This window comes from Geotrypetes seraphini, chromosome 2, assembly GCF_902459505.1.
Source record: "Geotrypetes seraphini chromosome 2, aGeoSer1.1, whole genome shotgun sequence".
Classification (NCBI taxonomy): Eukaryota; Metazoa; Chordata; class Amphibia; order Gymnophiona; family Dermophiidae; genus Geotrypetes; species Geotrypetes seraphini.
In genome coordinates this window covers 43,073,179-43,094,327 of record NC_047085.1, presented here as the reverse complement: position 1 = coordinate 43,094,327, position 21,149 = coordinate 43,073,179, and the positions used below count along the sequence as shown (strand labels likewise).

At 46.5% G+C, this 21,149-nt stretch overlaps 1 protein-coding gene across 1 annotated transcript in view; it reads left to right on the top strand.

The window, feature by feature from the left end:
- The window catches only part of TBC1D31 (TBC1 domain family member 31), a 199,590-nt gene that overhangs the window by 107,066 nt on the left and 71,375 nt on the right, over positions 1 to 21,149 (top strand). Inside the window, exons 11-12 of the mRNA XM_033933010.1 lie at positions 8,057 to 8,190; positions 17,739 to 17,872. Coding sequence (XP_033788901.1) covers positions 8,057 to 8,190; positions 17,739 to 17,872 — 268 coding nt within the window. The remainder of the gene's footprint in view (positions 1 to 8,056; positions 8,191 to 17,738; positions 17,873 to 21,149) is intronic.

The following is a 21,149-nucleotide window of genomic DNA, read 5'->3' as shown; positions in this document are numbered from 1 at the left end:
TGGACAATGTGCAAACAGATTTCCTCAGCTGGAAGACCCTGGATCCTGAGGAATGGTCACTGTCTCAGGAAGCCTTAACCTACATTGTGAATCTGTGGGGGTGCCCAACATTCGATCTGATCTGATGGCATCATCAGCTAACAAGAAGGCGGTTTGGTTATTCAGTCGAAGACATGAGCAGAAAGCAAAGGCCTGGACACCCTGGTGCAACCTTCTTTTGGTGGCCCATGATAGGCTGACTTCTGTGCAAGATCATGATGCACCAGGGGCCGGAGATTCTAGTAGCACAAGATTGGCCGAGGCGACCATGGTATGCAGATCTGGTCCATCTGTAAAGTGATCAAATTCTCAAACTTCCCTGTCATGCCTGGCTGCTCACAAATGTTCCAATTGACCTGCAGAATCCATAGAAACATGACAGCAGATAAAGGTCAAATAGCCCATTTAGTTTGCCCATCCACAGTAACCATTATCTCTTTCTCTCTCAGAGATCTCATATGTCTGTCCCAGGCCCTCTTGAATTCAGACACAGTCTCTGTTTCCACAACCTCTTCCGGGAGACTGTTCCACGCATCTACCACCCTTTCAGTAAAAAAGTAATTCCGCAGATTACTCCGGAGCCTATAACCTCTTAACTTCATCCTGTGCCCTCTCATTGCAGAGATTCCTTTCAAATGAAAGAGACTCTACTCATACACATTTATATTATGTAGGTATTTAAACGACTCTATCATATCTCCCCTCTCCCGCCTTTCCTCCAAAGTATACAGATTGAGATCTTTAAGTCTGTCCCCATATGCCTTATCACGAAGACCACACATCATTTTAGTAGCCTTTCTCTGGACCGACTCCATCCTTTTTATATCTTTTTGAAGGTGCGGTCTCCAGAATTGTACACAATATTCTAAATGAGGTCTCAACAGAGTCTTATACTGAGGCAACAGTACCTCCTTTTTCCTACTGGCCACAACCTGTTTGGCCACCTTAAGATCATCACATGCAATCACACCCACATCAGAGGAGTGAGGACCCGAGCTTGGCACCGATCTCTGTAGTACTCGCTTTCTTGAAGGAAAGTCTGGAAAAAGGCCTAGCGGTGGGCTCCCTGAAAGTTTAGATTGCGGGGCTCTTCTGTTTTGGGCCTAGAATTAATAAGAGCACCATAGCCACACATCCAGATGTGGCCAGGTTTTTGAAGGGCACGTTACACCTCCATCCTCCAGTGCAGCATCCTTTTCCAATTTGGAATCTTAATCTGGTCCTCTGGGTACTGGCAAGAGCACCCTACAAACCTCTTGAACAAGCTTCCTTGATGGACCTCACTATCAAGACGGTGGTTTTGGTAGCGATTACCTCCACCTGATGAGTGTCGAAACTTCAGGCTTTGTCCTGAAGAGATCATTTCTCAGAATTTCAGATTCAGGTGTGATCTTATGCACAGTCCCATCTTTCTTAGCAAAAGTGGTTTCCAGCTTTCATATCAATCAAGAAGTCTGCTTACCTGCTTTCACTCCTTCGGGATCGAGAAAGAGTGATCAGTTGTTGAAATTGTTGGATGTGCACAGATTCTTACTGTGGTATCTAGAGGTTGTGAATGAATTTCGATTGTCAGATCATCTGTTCATATTGGAAGTAGCTGCTTGTAAAGGTCAACCAGCCTCGAAAGCGTCCATTTCGAGATGAAGCTGTATGGCAATTTCTTCAGTCTATATCAGAAGTGGAAAATGTTTGCCTATACCAGGGGTAGCAAATTCCGGTCCTCGAGAGCCAGAGCTAGGTCAGGTTTTCAGGATATCCACAATAAATATGCATGAGATAGATTTGCATCTCAAGGAGGCAGTGCATGCAAATCCATCTCATACATATTCATTGTGGATATCCTGAAAACCTGACCTGGCTCCGGCTCTCGAGGACCAGAATTGCCTACCCCTGGCCTATACCCATAAAGGCACACACTACCAGAAATGTAGCTTCCTTATGGGAGGAATCTGGTGGTGTCCCCAGAAGAAATCTCCATGTTCTCTCCATGCATTCACAAAGTTTTAAAGCAGTGTATCACAAACATTTTCAAACTACGGCACACTAAATTTGGGGCCGCGACTGGAGAGCATCTGGATATGAGAGGGCATTTATGTGATGATGTAATCTGCATGTGTGATGTTGATGCATGCACAGAGGCTCTCCCGCCACAACCATGAGTTTGCTAACCCTGGGAGGAGAGGTGCAGAGGGGAGTAGAGGTGCCGTGCCATCTGATTGCCTACAGAACATGTCTCTTGCCATGAGAGACACGTTCTGAAGGTAGTCAGCCGGCACCTCTCCTCCTCCTCCTCGCCGGCATCTCGCAACACACCCTGAATCTTGCCGCAGCACACAGTTTGCGGTACGCTGTTTTACGGGGTGGACATGACAGCCAAACAGAACTCTGCATTCGGATTTTCAGTTCTGACAGCAGACTCATCTGTCCCACTCTAAACTAGAGGGGGGGGGGGTTTGCTGCTTTGATTCATCCCACACATTCAGGAATGGAGTGTCTGTCGCACTAGAAGGAAAGATATAGTTCTTACCTTGATAATCTTCTTCTAGTAGTCAGACACTCCATTCCTGAAGCCTGCCCTGTCAGATGTTCATTTGCCTGCTTACTGTCTCAGAGGTGCTGGGGAATCCGGACATCTTGTTTCTTTACTTTGTCCAGCCTTGACAAGGATAGAGGATGCAACTGCTGTGTTGAAGAAGCTAGAAGGTATCTATAAAAAGAACTGAATTGGAGGATAGCCCAGATGGATGGGAAAGCAGAGCAAAAGATTGCTAATGAAGCTCTCTACAAGAATTCTTGTGAGAAGGGATTGACTACCCACACATTCAGGAATGGAGTGTCTGTCTACTAGAAAGAAGATTATCGAGGTAAGAATCTAATCTTTCCCTCTTAAAAATTTACCTCTTTATTCATCTACAGCTAATTACTGGGATTTGGACAAGGTGTATTAAGTGGTTTACAATCGGGTACTCGAACATTATTCCTATCTGTCTCAGCGGGCTCACTGTCTGTCTAATATACCTGAGGCAGTGGAGGATTAAGTGACTTGCCCAGGGTCACAAGGAGCAGTTCAGGGTTTGAACCCACTTTCAGCTGAGGCTGTATCATTAACCACTCTGTCACACTCTCCTTTTAGCAATGTATAATATATTTCTCAGGTCAACCTTGTATTTTGATGCTGTGTATGTTTCTAAAAACTAAAAAGTCCTAGTCCATTAAATATAGGAAGAAGGCAGATATTACTTTTTTATCCCAGGACAAGCAGGCAGCATATTCTCTACATGTGGGTGACGTCATCCACGGAGCCCCGATGCGGACAGCTTTTCAAGCAAACTTGATTGAAGATCTCAAGTTTGCTAGTGCTGCACCATGCATGCTTGTGCCTTCCTGCTCCACTAGAGGGCGCATCCTCTCCTCGTGGTCTTCAGTTCTTAGTTTTCCGAGGAGCCAGAAAGCCCTGTCTCTCTTCTCTGCGTTCTTCTAAGTGCCTTTCTTGCACCGTGGCTTCTTTATTTTCACTCGGGAGTTGCTGTGCGTTTTTTTTGTAGTTGTTTTCTCCACTCGTGTGATTTTTCTTTTTCGTTTTGGTGAACCGGGGGCTCCTGGTTTTTCGTGGCCGTTTGTTTCCATATGTCCCGGCCTCTCACCGGGTTTAAAAAGTTTACGCAGTGCGGTCGGGTTATTTCAATCACAGACCCGCACCGCTGGTGCATCCTGTGCCTGGGAGCTGATCATCCGACGGACTCCTGTCCTCGTTGTTCCACTCTATAACCTCGGGCTCTCAGGCAGCATCGGGCCAGGATCGCGGAGCTCTTCGCCATGGAGACTGACCCCGCTTCGGCTCCGGTCTTGGCCTCGACCTCAACCTCGGCCTCGGTCTCGACGTTGGCCTCGAAGACCTCGGCCCAGGGCAAGTCTCCCTCGACTTCGAAGGCCTCGGGGACCTCGACTTTGAAGACCTCGGCTCCGGGTAAGTCCCCTCTTCCATCTTCAGGTTCAGTTCAGCTACCGAAGAAGCCTTCCTCGGAGTCTTTGGCCATCCAGGCAGTCAGTGTAGTCCTGCCGGCCTCGACGAGACCTTCGTCTAAGACCTCCAAGCGTGCCTCCACCATAAGGGAATACTCTTCCTCGAGGTCACCCTCGGTGGACCGCACTGCTGCACCTGTACGTCCAAATATGGTTTCTGTGCCGATGTTCGAGGATGTGCTGAAGGCGATCATCTCCTCGGAGCTCTCCTCGGCTTTGGCTCAGCTTGCCCCGTCCTCGCGCGTTGTGGACCAGCCTCGGCTATCCGTAGAAGTCGACGCCGGTGTTTTCTCGCCCCCCGCCTCGGCGTCAGCAGCAGCAGAGGGCTTCTCCTAAGCCTCAGACCCCTGCGCCAGCTAAACCGTCGCCGTCTTTTTGACTAGGTCAGCGGGAGGGGTCTGGCCTCCTCCGCCCTAGACCCTTCCCCTCTTCCGATCGGGGGCCGTCTCCGCGCCTTTTACCATCGCTGGGAGCTGATCACCGCGGACTCTTGGGTCCTCTCTGTCATCCGAGAGGGTTACTCCCTAAACTTATGGACTGTACCGCCGGACAGTCCTCCAGGAGAGTCTCATTCCAACCGAGCGCAGCTTTCCCTGCTTCTTCGGGAGGCTCAGGCCCTCCTTCGCCTTCGGGCGGTGGAGGAAGTTCCCCCTTGTCAGCGGGGCTCCGGGGTTTATTTCCGGTACTTTCTGGTCCCCAAAAAGACCGGGGACCTCCGCCCTATCCTAGATCTTCGAAAGCTGAACAAGTTCCTGGTTCAGGAAAAGTTCCGCATGCTCTCGCTCTCCACTTTGTATCCCTTGATGGAAGAGGGGGACTGGTTGTGTTCCCTCAACCTGAAGGAAGCCTACACTCATATTCCGATTCACCGGGCTTCTCGACAGTTTCTTCGTTTTCAGGTGGGGGACCTTCACTTACAATATCGAGTCCTGCCCATCTAAATCTAAACCTTAAGTTTATATACCGCATCATCTCCACGAATATGGAGCTCGACACGGTTTACAAGAACTTAAATAATAAGTAGAGAAGGGTAAAGGTTTACATGAAACTTATGTGTAGAAGGGAGGAGGAAAAGGGGGGAGGATAGAGTTACAATTTGGTAAAAAGCCAAGTTTTCAGTTTTTTGCGGAATATTTGAAGGGAGCCCAGGTCTTGCTTCATCCCCACGGGTCTTTACGAAGTGCCTCGTGGTGGTGGCGGCAGTCTTGTGGTCGCAGGGGCTTCAGGTCTTCACGTACCTCGACGATTGGCTTATCAAAGCCCCTTTGAGGGAGGAGGTTACTTCACGACCCGTCAGACTATTACCTTCCTTCAGGGTCTGGGGTTCGAGATAAACTTCCACAAGTCCCAGCTGTGTCCTTCTCAATCCCTGCAGTTTATCGGGGCCGTGCTGGACACGGTTCGACTCCGGGCGTTTTTGCCCCTGCCTTGGCAGGCCGCCATGCTTCAGCTGAGTCAGCTGGTGTCCCAGAAACCCTCGGTCTCGGTCAGGCAGATGATGATTCTCTTGGGGCACATGGCCTCCACCGTTCATGTTGCACCATTCGCCAAGTTACATCTTCATGTTCCTCAGTGGACTCTAGCATCTCAGTGGCGGCAGGATCGGCATCCCGCTTCTCAGCACATTGTGGTGACTCCCTCCTTGACACGCTCGCTCCATTGGTGGGCCAGCTCTTCCAATCTGTCCAGAGGTTTGCTCTTTATTGTGCCCCCGCCCCAGAAGGTTCTGACGACGGACTCCTCAACGTACGCTTGGGGAGCGCACATCGACGGCTTTCGGACTCGGGGTCTTTGGTCCAGTGCGGACCGTCGCTGCCACATCAACCTCCTGGAGCTCCGAACCATTTACAATGCTGTGGTTGCTTTTCGTCATTTGCTTCAGGATCAGGTGGTCCTAGTGCGCACGGACAACCAGGTGGCGATGTATTATGTAAACAAATAGGGGGGGGACGGGTTCTCTCTCTCTGTCGGGAAGCTCTGCGTCTTTGACGGTGGGCGTTGCGCCACAACATCTTTCTTCATGCTGTGTACATTCAGGGCGAACACAATTGCCTAGCGGACAAGTTGAGTCGGTTTCTTCAGCCGCACGAATGGTCTCTCCATTCCCAAGTTCTGCGTCAGGTGTTTGTTCGGTGGGGGACTCCGCAGATAGATCTGTTCGCTTCTCCCCTCAATCACAAGCTGCCTCTCTTCTGCTCGAGGATGTACTCCCCAGATCGTCTCGAGTAAGATGCTTTCCTTCTCGTTGGATGGGCAGGTTCCTTTATGAATTTCCTCCCTTCCCTCTGATTCTAAGGATGCGTGTACACCTCAAATCGTCCCACGCCAACATGATTTTGATAGCGCCTCGGTGGCCTCGGCAGCCATGGTTCTCCCTTCTCCTTCAACTCAGTGTCAGGGAGCCTCTACTTCTGCCTCTCTTTCCTTCTCTGCTGCCTCAGAGTCAGGGGTCATTGCTGCATCCCAATCTACAATCTCTGCACTTGACGGCTTGGTTCCTTTCCACCTGACTCCTTCCCTGGAGTTGTCTCGGGAATTGCGGGATGTCCTGGAAGCTTCTTGGAAAGCTTCTACTAGGCAGTGTTATTCTCAGAAGTAGTCTCGGTTCGTCGCATGGTGTGTCTCCTGCCGCGTTGAACCTCTGTCTGCCTCCTTGTCCTCGGTGCTGGATTACTTGCTTTATTTGTCTCGTTCTGGCCTCAAATCAACTTCTTTTAGAGTTCATCTCTGTGCGATTGCTGCCTTTCATCGGCAGCTCGATGGGAAATCGCTCTCGGTCCATCCGCTAATTTCACGCTTCATGAGGGGTCTCTTGAATATTAATCCTCCTCTCAAGTTTGGGATCTTAATGTGGTTCTTGCCCAATTGATGAAACCTACTTTTGAACCACTGGATAGGGCCCATCTGAAGTTCCTTACTTGGAAGGTGCTGTTCCTCATTGCTCTCACCTCAGCTCGCAGGGTTAGTGAGCTGCAGGCGCTGGTTGCGGACCCACCTTTTACTGTCTTTCATCATGACAAGGTGGTCCTGCATACTCATCCTAAGTTCTTGCCTAAGGTGGTTTTGGATTTCCACCTTAATCAGTCTATTGTACTTCCGATGTTCTTTCCTAAGCCCCATTCTCACCCTGGGGAAGTGGCGCTTCACACTCTTGACTGTAAGCGGGCATTGGCTTTCTACTGCATCGCACCCAGTCTCATCGGAGGGATCCTCAACTCTTCATCTCGTTTGATCCTAATTGGTTGGGACGTCCTGTTTCCAAGCGCACCTTGTCCAACTGGTTAGCTGATTGTATTTCCTTCTGTTACGCTCAGGCTGGTCTCTCGCTGCACGGTCGGGTCATGGGGCATAAAGTCTGAGCGATGGCGTCGTTGGTCGCTTTCCTTAGGTCCACACCTATTGAGGAGATCTGTAAGGCCGCTACTTGGTCTTCGGTTCATACCTTCACCTCTCACTATTGTCTGGATGCTTTTTCCAGACGCGACAGCCAATTTGGTCAATCGGTTTTGCGTAATCTGTTTTCATAACTTGCCAACTTTCCCTCCGTCCATTTTTGGTTAGCTTGGAGGTCACCCACATGTAGAGAATATGCTGCCTGCTTGTCCTGGGATAAAGCACAGTTACTTACCATAACAGGTGTTATCCAGGGACAGCAGGCAGATATTCTCGCAACCCTCCCACCTCCCCGGGTTGGCTTGTTTGCTAGCTATCTGAACTGAAGACCACGAGGAGGAGATGCGCCCTCTAGTGGAGCAGGAAGGCACATACATGCGTGGTGCAGCACTAGCAAACTTGAGATCTTCAATCAAGTTTGCTTGAAAAGCTGTCCACGTCGGGGCTCCATGGATGACGTCACCCACATGTAGAGAATATCTGCCTGCTGTCCCTGGATAACACCTGTTACGGTAAGTAACTGTGCTTTTGAGCACTATAAACATTGTTTTGAAACTTCCTTAACTCCCCCGCCTTCTGCGATTTCTGTTTTTTTATACAGGATACTATCTGCTTTGGCTCATTGGTCTGCAATTTTTAGTGAAGCACAATACCTTCCTCTTCTGACCTTCCCGTTTGTAAAATTATTCCAGAACAATCGACTGATCTGCTTTGAAGTTGTTGCTACAGTAATAGGTAAGCAAAAACCAGATGTCAACTGAATTTTGTGTGTATATATCATTACTAGAATGAAAAGTTGGCACAATGCCAATATTATGCCTTTTATTCCCTATCATGTGAAGCATAATGTCTATTATAGGTGGGAAGGGGTTCTGTAGAAAGGAAACAAGATTATTATTATTTTTAAATGACAAAATTTGGGGCTCCTTTTACTAAGGTGCGCTAGACGCTAATGCCTCCATAGAGCTTGCGTTAGTATTTTCGTCTATCGTGCGGTTTTGTGCACGCTAATCTTCAGTGCGCGCTATAAACACTAGCGCACCTTAGTAAAAGGAGCCCTTGGTGTTTGTTGAATCAGCCTGAAAGGGTTTGAGATGCCCAGGGCTTACTGCTTAGTGACCCCTCTTCATGGACCTTTACAAGACAAGATACTGTCATGTCCCACTTTAGAGGAATAATGTGCAGTAACTATTATCTGCCTCATGTAAATTTTATTCATATTAGCCCTTTTCATGACCTTCATGGGCCAGTTCACATATATCTTAGAAGTGGCAAAAGTTCTTGTGGAATTGTCCTCCAGTGAAGCAAGAGGAATGTGTAACTTACTGAGTGTAGAAAACATTTGATCCATCAAACTGTGTCGTTTATGACAAGAGCATGGAAAACGTCTGTTATGGCTGCATAGCTCAGAGGAGAAATGTGCAGGATAGGATTGAAAATATGCCCTACAGTGGAGAAAATTTATTAGACAAGAAAATCATAGAAGTTACGGTATTCTCTGTGGCTACCTTTGATCATCCTTCAGTACAAGGAAATATTGCAGTGGACACACAAAGGACATTTTTCTCAGTCTCCTTAAGAACATAAGAACATAAGAAATGCCTCTGCTGGGTCAGACCCGAGGTCCATCGTGCCCAGCAGTCCGCTCACGCGGCGGCCCAACAGGTCCAGGACCTGTGCAGTAATCTTCTATCTATACCCCTCTATCCCCATTTCCAGTAGGAATTTGTCCAATCCTTTCTTGAACCCCAGTACCGTACTCTGCCTTATAACGTCCTCTGGAAGCGCATTCCAGGTGTCCACCACACGTTGGGTAAAGAAGAACTTCCTAGCATTTGTTTTGAATCTGTCCCCTTTCAACTTTTCCGAATGCCCTCTTGTTCTCTTATTTTTCGAAAGTTTGAAGAATCTGTCCCTCTCTACTCTCTCTATGCCCTTCATGATCTTGTAAGTCTCTATCATATCCCCTCTAAGTCTCCTCTTCTCCAGGGAAAAGAGACCCAACTTCTCCAATCTCTCAGAATATGACAGGTTTTCCATACCTATTATCAGACGTGTTGCTCTCCTTTGAACCCTCTCGACTAACGCCATATCCTTCTTTTAAGATACGGCGACCAATATTGGACGCAGTACTCCAAATGCGGGCGCACCATCGCCCGATACAATGGCAGGATAACTTCTTTCGTTCTGGCTGTAATACCCTTTTTGATTATACCAAGCATTCTATTCGCTCTCTTAGCGGCCGCTGCACACTGTGCCGACGGCTTCATTGTCATGTCCACCATTACCCCCAAGTCCCTTTCCTGGGTACTCTTATTCAATAACATCCCTCCCATTGTATAGTTGTACCTCGAGTTTCTGCTCCCCACATGTAATACTTTACATTTCTCAATGTTGAACTTCATCTGCCATTTCGCCGCCCATTCTTCTAATTTGATCAAGTCCCTTTGCAACTTTTCGCAGTCCTCTGTAGTCCGAGCTCCATTAAATAGTTTGGTGTCGTCCGCAAATTTTATTATCTCGCACTTCGTCCCTGTTTCTAGATCATTTATGAAGATATTAAATAGCAGCGGCCCGAGCACCGAGCCCTGCGGGACACCACTCGTGACCCTCCTCCAGTCGGAGTAGTGACCCTTCACTCCTACCCTTTGTTTTCTACCCTCCAACCAGTTTCTGATCCATCTATGTACGTCTCCTTCCACCCCATGGTTCTTCAGTTTCCGGAGTAGACGTTCATGGGGCACCTTGTCAAAGGCTTTTTGGAAATCTAGATATATGATGTCTATGGGGTCTCCTTTGTCCATCCGTTTGTTGATCCCTTCGAAGAAGTGCAATAAGTTCGTTAGGCACGATCTTCCCTTGCAGAAACCATGCTGGCTGGTTATCAGAAGTTCATGTTTTTCAAAATGTTGATCGATGTTTTCTTTTATCAGTGCTTCTGCCATTTTCCCCGGAACCGAAGTCAGGCTCACCGGCCTGTAGTTTCCCGGGTCACCTCTTGATCCCTTTTTAAAGATGGGCGTAACGTTGGCTATCTTCCAATCTTCCGGGATCTCGCCTGTTTTCAGGGATAAGTTGCAAATTTGCTGCAGTAGTTCCGCTATCTCCTCCTTTAATTTCTTCAGAACCCTTGGATGTATGCCATCCGGACCCGGGGATTTGTCATAAAAATCAAAATCTATAAACTGAACCCACAGTGTATAACCATCTCTCCATTTCCTGGTCAGAACATACTCTTGTAGAGCACAAGTTGATGAGGTTTTATGTAAACTGTTGGCTCCTGATGATAAGCTTGGTCAACTGAATTCTTCAGATCATGAATAGGACTATAAATAGCATTTTCCTAGAAATTCTGCCCAGTTTCCCACCAAATGTTTCCCTCCCAGACTTAAAGATTGACCTTGAATAAATATCACCTAAAATAAGTTAATAATAATTTCCCTGGATACTATGATTTCCTCACTAAGGGGCAGATTCTAATACTAAAACCGGCCTTTAACGTTCTCACTAAACTGGTTCCAGCCGGTTTAGCGTGCATGTATTTTAGTGGCTAATTATTAAAACAGCTTTACCGTGGTCTTTTCCGAGTTTTCTGGCACTCCGATACTGCCATGCAAATGTAGTACCCTGAGGTCATTACTATTAAAATGAGCACTCCGAGCGATTCTCTATAATTGCCGAGTTATTCTCTGACCTCGTTGTGCCACATTTGTGGCCAAAATTTGTCGACAGGTCTGAGCTATTGTTGCCTTGCTTTCTGATCAGAACTTGAGTATTGAGGGCTCAGGCATTGACAGTAAAGTAAGGCTTGATATCTCAAATCCCCCCCCACGCCATCCTATGCAAATTAAAATAAAAAAGCCCCAAACAAACCCCAAATCAAACATCGGTAGGAGAGATGCCCCCACTCTCCTGCCGCATCGCACAATCACCATACACTTCTAACATCCCCCTCATCAGCAGCGAGAGAGATGCCCACTCCCTCCTGCTGCTGAAGTTGAGCCCCCCCATGGCAGTGGGAGAGATGCCCACTCCTCCCACCTCTGAAGTCAAGCACTTCCCCTCCAATGGCAGTGGGAGAGATGCCCACTACCTCCCACCACCAAAGTCAAGCACCCTACCACGACAGCAGGAGAGATGCCCACTCCCTCCTGCCGCCAGTCAACTCCACCTCCCTGCTCCCTCCCCCTTATTTACAATGGCTGGCTGGAGGGATGCCTACTCCCTCCGGCCAGCAGGCCTGCCTCTTCAAAATGGTGGGCCTTCTCCTTCCCGGTGCATCCCAGGCTCTTATTGGCCCAGGCTCTTTAAAGCCCTTCCTATGGGAGGGGCTTAGGCGTTTCCCCGGCATATCCCAGGATGCACCAGGGAAGGGAAGGCCCGTCATTTTGAAGAAGCTTGCTGACTAGAGGGAGTAGACAACCCTCTGACCAGCCATCATAAATAAGGTAAGGGGGAGGGAGTGGGGGGTCGTCAGGAAGCGTTACTTGGCGGCAGGAGTGAGTGGGCATCTCTTCCGCTACTGTGGGGAAGGGGGTGCTTGACTTTGGTAGTGGGAGGGAGTGGGCATCTCTCCCGCTATCGGAGGGGGGGTGCTTGGCTTTGGCAGAAGGAGGGAGTGGGCATCTATCCCACTGCCATGTATGTGTGAAGGGGGTTGCTTGACTTCGGTGGCAGGAGGGAGATTGCATCCCTCCTGCTGATCTTCAATTTGATTTTTTTAATGTTACATGTTTGCATTTATTCTGTGCATGTTCCAAATCACCAGCGATGGGCACATGCAAATTTAGCAAATTTTTCCTACTCTCTGCCAGCCTCATTTGCATGCAAGGTTTTTGGAGAATGACTCGCCTTTTTGAAATTGCTACAGTAATGGCTGCAACAGCAGCCCATCGGATTTTACCACAAAGTTTTAAGAATCTAGCCCTAAATCAGGGAGATAAGACATGCTTTGTGGATCTCAAGCGTGCAACAGCAGAAGGAAGTTGGGAGGCATACAGCGCCGGGTACCCCCTGGGTTATGCGTAACACGAGTTGAGAACCTCTGCTCTACTACACCTGACTCAAGGGAAAGAGTATCTCCCCAACAAGAGAATCCTTGAGCTAATATCCATAGTGAAAGGAGTTTCTCAGTTGGAAGACATCTGCCTTTTGAATATACTGAGAATGCTGTACCAAATGGCATCATCAGTTCATGTCCCTCTCATGGCATGTCACCACAGGTGACAACCCTTAGTATAAATGAGCTACTCATGTACGAGCAAAACATTCGCAAAATTGATGTCTTGCAAACCGAGCTTGCCTCGATGTACGAGCGCCTCCCCCTGCGATCCGGCACCCCCCTCCTGTGATCCGGCACCACCACCCCCCCACGCCGCGATCCGGCACCCCCCCATCCACCCGAACACTTCGCTTACCCTCCATCTGGCACCCGGCACCGGCACCAACGCACAGGACATGCCGGTGCCGGTGCCTGAAGATCTGCAGTCCTTTTTGCTGGGCCTTGAGCATATACGCATGCTCAAGGCCTTCGAGTTCCCGCTCTCTCCGAGATTCTCGGATCTCCGAGAGACCGGGAACTCGAAGGCCTTGAGCATGTGCAGATGCTCAAGGCCCAGCAAAAAGGACTGCAGATCTTCGGGCACCGGCATGTCCTGTGCGTTGGTGCCGATGCTGGGTGCCAGATGGAGGGTAAGCGAAGTGTTCGGGTGGGTGGGGGGTGCTGGATCGAGGCGTGGGGGGATGGTGCCGGATCGCAGGGGGGAGGTGCCAGATCGTGTGGAGGATGCCGGATCGTGGCGGGGGGGGTGCCGAATCGCGTGGGGGATGCCAGATCGTGGCGGGGGGATTCCAGATCATGCGGGGGGGCCTTCTTGAGTGGGGGGAGCAATGCCGGTTCTCGGGGGGGGGGGATAGAGCAGTGCTGCTGGCCCTGGGGGAGTGAGGGGGGGTGGGAATGAATCAAGCGAGTTTCCCTTACTTTCTATGGGGAAACTCGCTTTGATATACGAGCAATTTGGTTTATGAGCATGCTTCTGGAACGAATTATGCTCGTAAACCAAGGTTCCACCGTACTCAAGTTAAGACTCCATGTCTTGCCATCTCTCCTATTACAGTGGACCAGAGGACTACCCTTTTTAATAAATCTCTATCAAATTACGGTTGAGGGGAGATATGATTGAAGTCTACAAAATCCTGAGTGGAGTAGAACGGATACAAGTGGATCGATTTTTCACTCTGTCAAAAATTACAAAGAATAGGGGACACTCGATGAAGTTTATAGGGAAATACTTTTAAAACCTATAGGAGGAAATTTTTTTTTCACTCAGAGAATAGTTAAGCTCTGGAATGCATTGCCAGAGGATGTGGTAAGAGCGGATAGCATAGCTGGTTTTAAGAAAGGTTTGGACAAGTTCCTGGAGGAAAAATCCATAGTCTGTTATTGAGAAAGACATGAGGGAAGCCACTGCTTGCCCTGTATCGGTAGCATGGAGTGTAGCTACTCCTTGGGTTTGGGCCAGGTACTGGTGACCTGGATTGGCCACCGTGAGAACGGGCTATTGCGCTTGATGGAACCATTGGTCTGACCCAGTAAGTTCTTATTCTAACAGATGGCCTCAATCTAGGCTGAAAGTATCATACATGGAGATTTCCTATCCAGAGCATTTGCTCTGTTTGGGAAAAATATTAACATCAGTTTCCTTGAATTGAGTTCAGTTGATCAACAAAATTGTCTTTCTACAATAGGCAATCAGATAGTTATGCTTTACTTAAACTAGTAGTAAAGAACAAGGGTCATGTCTTTTGTATCAGAAAACTGTCAGGATATAGAACTGGGCCATCCTGCATGATAACCCTAAGGTGAAAATCCTAGAACCTACCTCCCATTTATGATCTCTGAATCAAGATGTAATAAAATATTTATTGGGTGGGGAACACCTGAGAGATTTCTTTGCAATTCTCTGAACAGAAATATTTGCAGCAGCTTTTCCAGGAGAGAATCAGGAAGCAGCTTGGTGTCATATACATTGGAGAATAGGAATTCTGTATGCTGTATTCTTTCATTCCTTTTTTCTGAATATTTATTTAATTTATTTGTTCAATTTTCTATACCTCTATGCTGTTAACTCATGCATGCTGCTTATGGTTGTGCCGGTCCCACCTGCCCATCCTCTGTTTTGAAGGAGCAGGACCAGGCAGAGTTGGCAATGGTCTGGTTTCTATTTGTTATTGCCACAGCCCAAAAAAGCAACAGACTTGGCAGAGGTGGTGCGATTAGGGAGGAGGAAAGAAAAAGATGGGGAGATGATGGGGGGGGGGGAGAAAGTGAAGAATTGAATGACTGGGGAATAAGAGGAAGAGGAATGGGAGGGCCCGGATGAAGGAAAGTGATGGAAATCTGTAAGTAGAAGAAAAAAAAATTAAAAAGGGAGAATGAAGCCTGGATAGTAAGAATGAATAAAGTCTGAGTGGACAAAGATGGAAGAAAGCTGCAAAGAAATGATCAATATCAGGGATGGATGAAGTAGAAGAGGTTAAGGAGATATGAGAGAAAAATGAGAAATTGATAGGAGATCCTGGAAAGAAAGTTAAGAGAAGATAAGAAAGCACTGGGACATACATGATTAGACAAGTGGCTGGACAACAAAGGTAGAATTAAATAATTTTTTTTAAATTCAGGGTAATATAGTATGGTAGCCGCATTAGTCCATTTTACTTATTTATTCAAGACTTACTGTACTTCACTAATCTGACTGGCATGGCTAGACAGTTTACAATCTAAGACATAATTGCAGGAAAGGAACTACACTGTGTGACAGGAAAAACAATCATTTTAGAGCTCATTTGCACATAAGATACAGGCAGTCCCCGGGTTAAGAACAAGTTCTGTTTTTATCCCCATTTAGTATGTATAGGGTGGGAGGGTGGATGGGTGGGTTTTATGACATTAGGATGAGTAGTTACAAAAATATTTGGAAAGGGAGGGAGGGGAGGTAATTTCTGGTATAAGATGATTGTAAAGTTTCAAGTGAAGAATGTATAGTATGACTTGATTTATTGTACACTTGTTTGTATAATGTAAAAAGGAATAAAGATATTTAAAAAAAAAGAAAAAAAGAACAAGTTCTGTTTTTTTAAATCATTCTTAAGTTGAATTTTTATGTAACTCTGTTCCTGTACAGTACACAGTCTATAAAAACATTACACATTAAAGGACATTAAAGAAACGGTTATCAAAATAAAGAACTCTAGTTTAAATAGAAAAAAAAGATAGGAGGTTTACACTTTCATTCTTCATCCGTCCCACTGTTCCCTCTCCACCACCACATCCAACATTTCTCCCTCTCATCTCTCTTCCCCATGCATCGGTACCTCACGCCTCTCCCACCAGCATGTCCAATATTTCTCTCTCCCTCCCTATGCTCAGCAATTCTCCGCTTTCTTCATTTCCCCATGTGCACCATCTCTTTCTCTCTCATTCAGACACCCATGCCCAACAATTCTCACTTTCTATTCCCTCCCCACCTCAGCCTCTCTTTCCTTCACTCCCTCCATTCTTCCATCCTATGTCTCAAATTCATGCTCCCATCCCTCTCTCCCTCCATTCTGATGTCAGAGGGGAAGGCTTTTGGGTCAGCTGTAGGCTACGTGCAGGAGCCGCTGCTCGCGACTTTGTGAAGACAAGTGTGGCTGGGAGGAGGGAGCTGGCCATAGGAGATAAACACCCCCAGGAGGGAGGGAGGCATGAATTTGGGACACAGCACAGAGGGAGGATGACAAGGGGAACGTTGGGACACAGAAGGGAGGAAGAGTGGCTCATTGGCACAGGAAGGGAGAAGCAGACCCTGGTTCGTAAGTTTAAGTTCGATGTAAGTTGGAAGTTCTTAACCCGAGGACTGCCTGTACTGGATACAAGAAGAGACAGGAACAGGGAGAAGCATAAACTGGTGTGACATTTCTCATTGCTGAACTCCAATGGTACAGGCTTGTTGAAAAAGCCATGTCTTAATTTTGGATTTAAAGCACTTCAGAAAGAATTCACTTTGCACAGAGAGGGGTAAATTATTCCATAATTCTTGGGCAAATAAAATAAACATATAAAATTTGCATATATCTTTTTATTGGACTAATTTTAAACATTTTTGACTAGCATGTTGAGACCAAAACCTCCTTCCTGAGGTTAGTAAATGGTCAGAAAAGCTAATCAGATGCTGTAATCTCCCCTCCCCGAGCAGGCAAGAGCTGAAAGTTGATTCCTGACTTCTGTCAGAAATAATCCCACACACACCAACTGTTGGTGTGTATCCCTGTGGCCTTTCTCTTCCTGCCCCCTTATTCCAAACTGTGCTCAGGTCATCATCTGCATCTCCTGCTGTGTTGCTGACAGCTCTGCTGTCATCTTCCTATTCCTGCTGTAGCTGTATGGTTCACTGATTAACTGTTTGGACCTATGTGCAGCATGGGTGGATGTATGATAGGAGCTGAACAGAAAAAGATGATATCTCCTCTTCCAGACCAAATGACACTGTAGCTCCAGGGTTGTCATCGCCTCTCAATATAATTAGGAAAAGCCTTGGAACTACAGGTTTGGTAAGCTAGTAAAACAGCAAATATTAATGAGACATGAACCAGATAAAGGTGTCACTTGGAGTCTAGTTTGCCAACCCTCTTTGTATGCCACTGCCAATGCTATACCTTTAAGACTGATCTCCACTGAGAAGATTTGCAAAACTGTAGCTTTCTTATTTTGCTAAGAAAAGTTCAGATGAATGGGTTTATACCTCCATCTCAGCAGAACACAGCTATGCAGTGATAACATCACCACCTATAAAAGGCTGCATAACCACTAGATTTATCGGTGTTCAGTTTCCAGCAGATAACGCATGCTATTTTGCAGGATTGAGTCTTCCTGGATGTACTTTAGATCTACAGATGGAGCAATTCCAAATTCTTTCAGAACTTAATTTGCCAGCCTTAAACTGTGGTTCTGTTCAAAAGTGAAGGTGCAGAATCTTCTTAGGATAACTTTTTCAAAAGTTTGATTTTCTTCATTGAGTTCTAACAATTGTATGTTTTCTTTTTCACTGCAAGATAGATGATCTTCAGTCTAATCACAATACCAATTGTAGCATAGCTTTCATCCACTGGGAGGAAGAGAAAGGTCTCCATTTTTACCTTATTAAAGCTGCAAGGCCAGCAAACACCAAAGAGATGGACAATTGTAACAGATGAGTAATGAATCGAATAACAAACGACGTGTTCTTTTTTTTTTCATTATGCAGTTAATTGGTGTCAGCATTGGTTTGACTATTTCCCAAACCCTCCAATCAACATCCTTAGTATGGTCGAGAATGTTTTGGTCCATCATGATAAGGAACTTCTTCTGCATTTTGAAAATCATGGTATAACGTCTCAGGTAACGTCTCAAATGGATGTTAACTATAATGTGAAGTTTCAACTTGAGAAGTTGTTTTTTCCCTCTCCCTTGCCTCATTCTCAGTTTTTCTTGTCAGAAGAGTTAAAGGATTAGCTACAATAAAAATGAAAGCTTCCTTTCTAGCCATAGGTCAAACTAATTTGTTTCTTTAGTTTGAACAGGTCTATCATGCCTTTACTGAATTCTTATTTCTAGTGCATTATGTCTAGTTGTCCTGAACACTAGGGTCTTGTTACTGAATTAGCAAGTTGCCTGCAGAAAACTATCAATCATACTTTCAACTCCACCTCCTTTCCAGGGAGATGCTCCTGCCCCCCCCCCCCTCCCCAGTTTCTTTTATGCAAGGAAGTTGCTCAGAAGTGTATTTGATCTGCTCTGCAGTTTTAATTATTTTTGGGTATTTTTTCTCAGTATTCTTTGGAGGCTTGGTGCCCAGAGGTGGGACCTCTGCCTGGGAGACTCATACAGCAGAAGTTTGCTGTTAGCATGACCAGCCCTTGTGAACATCCAGCTAGCCAGCCTGCTTTTATATTTTATTAGCTCAGGGACTATCCCCTGTGTAGCTGCTCGCATCCCTGATTCATTCAGGAGCTTAAGTGCAGGCTATTTGGCTCCTTCCTGGCTCAGCCGGGACTAACAGTGGGCCGGCTGCATGGTCCTTCCCCCTTTTATAGTGTGGTTTTCCAGGGGTTGAGGCTCAGTCCAACTGACAGTCCAAAGACCAGGTTGTCCATTAAATCTGTGAGGCAGAGGTTTTCTCCATTTGCTCCAGCTGAATTCCTATGCTGAAACAGGCAGGCACCACATGACACAGTGAGTAAGGCTATTATAACCTATGGGAAAAATTTGGGGGAGGGGGTTCTACAAAAGTTGAATTTGAAGGTTTGTGACCCTAGAGCCTAAGTCCCCCACCTCTAAGATCCTTTTTCCCTATGATTGTTTTCTTTAAGGGAGGTCTCCACGGGCCATTTTTGGCACAATTTTTCTGGTGAAAACAAAAACTGTGGATACAGATGTTCTGGAAATAATTTATTAAACACTGACATATAAAACCATGAAAATTCAATTAAAAAAGTACAATGATAAAAAATACTGTGATAAAAATTCCTCCGGACCCTACACGGTCTGTGTTTCGGCGAACACGCCTTCCTCAGGGGTCCAATGATTTGCAACCTCACATATAAAGAATTGGACTGAAAACAGTCTATTGTCTTTAAACATGTGAGCAAAGAATACCGCAGACAAGCTGAAGTAGCAAAAAAAAAAAAGCAGCCATCTTGGATTTTAAACAGACTTTTTTTCTCTTGCCTCCATCTCCCTCAAAATCCCTCAATTTTGCTCAAATTTAATTGAGATGGACTCCTCAAGCCTTTCTACCCCTATATAATGCCAGATTCATGCTGGATGGCCAACTGAGGAGCATCCATATCCTACGTGCGGGAGTCTCAGGCTCAACCTCCAAGGCCGGAGATCTGCAAGAGGCATGTTCCCATGGGAAGAGACCCTTCCCAGGACCCTCCAAAATTTTATTGGCCCAGTGCAGTCTCATAGGGGCTGCAGAGTCTAGGAGGACTGACAGGGTCCAACCCCCAGTACAAGTGTTCACCTTGGATTTTGTGAGCCTTATGGGGAATGCTTATTTGAACTGCTGAGGGTTCTTAGCGTCCGTTAGCAGCACACCAATGGCGGTAGCACAGGGGTTCTCCATTCAGCAGATGCCCCAACCGGAGGCTCAGTCTGTCACAGACTGGGAGAATGACAAGTCCAATTCCATGCCACTTTTAACCCAGGATGGTCTCCCTGGCAGAGTTTATTTCTGTATAAGAGGACAGTTGTCAAGAGGTGGGGGCATCCCTGGATCAGAGGCAAGACACCACAGTACACCGGCTATTCAGGGCCTTTGCGCTTTGCGTGTTATTTCCACTTCGCTGAAAGAGTTAAAACTGGAAGTACCATCAGCTTCCTCTTCTCAGTGTTCAGTTATGAGCAGTTCTGTGGTTCTGTTATGAGCTTTTTCCTCACATCCAGACATCACTAAGCTGGCCACTGGGAGTCACAAGAGGGATCCCTTTGGGTGGCTAAAACTATGGCCAAGCTGTATTTGATGGCACCAGATTTGCAGCATCTGTTCGTTCAGCCAAAAGTGGATTTGCTGGTGGCGTAGGTCACTAATTGAACCCTGCTTACTGAAGGAGGGATGATATTAAAGGATCCTCAGGACTGTAAAGTGGACTTGCTCCTCAAATGTCAATTTGAAGCTTTGGCCCTAGGAATTTAAGGCAATAGCCATGACTTCCTTTGTCACACTCGCCTGTCTCGGTCCTCAGACCTAGTAGATGGGGAAGATCTCTAAATGGTCAGTCAGCGGAGCCACCAGAACTTCCCTAAGTTCCTTCAGCACCCTTGGATGTAGACCATCCAGCCCCATTGCTTTGTCTACTCTTATTTTAGCTAGCTCCTCATGAACACAACCCTCTGAAAATCGATCAGGGTCTACCACTCCTCCATTCCTAGTCATGTTTGTCTTCTGTGATCCCATTCCCAGTGCTTCAGCAGTGAACACAGAACAGAAATATTTGTTAAGCAATTCAGCCTTTTCTTTATCAGCTTCTACATATTTCTTCCCTTCACCTTTGAGTCTCATAATGCCACTTTTGCACTTCTTCCTATCACTAATATATCTAAAAAAATGTCTTGTCTCCCCGTTTTACCATTTCAGCTATGAACTGAGGATAGAGGAGGTGGAGCCAAAAAAATGTAGATAATGCCTTCTACACAACTTACGATTAGAGGTGAATATCCCACTTGTTCAAGAGTTATATGCCTTTCTACTAGAAAGAAGATTATTGAGGTAAGAACCTAATTTTTCCTTCCCCCTGTATGTAGTTCTCCCCTTATTCCAATGAGTTATAATTTCCTCATGGTTTCTGTGGTGCATCAAATGTATATCCCTTGGTCTTAAGTGGGTTTCTTGTAATAAAACCACATCCCACATGAGTCTCTATAAACACTCTACTACATTTACCAGCGTTATTGAGCCCATTCACATTCCAAAAAGCCACCATAATGTCATGGACCTCTTTTTCCATTTCTTCCTTCCCCCTTTGATGAATAGCAGACTGTGAACCAGTACTCCTCCCTCACCCACCAGAATAGACAATCTCCTCCCATCATCTCCCCAAACCTCAAATGATGATTACTTCCCTTTCAGATCAGCCTCCCCCAGGAGGGAAGCCACATCTCTTCCGGCAGGCTA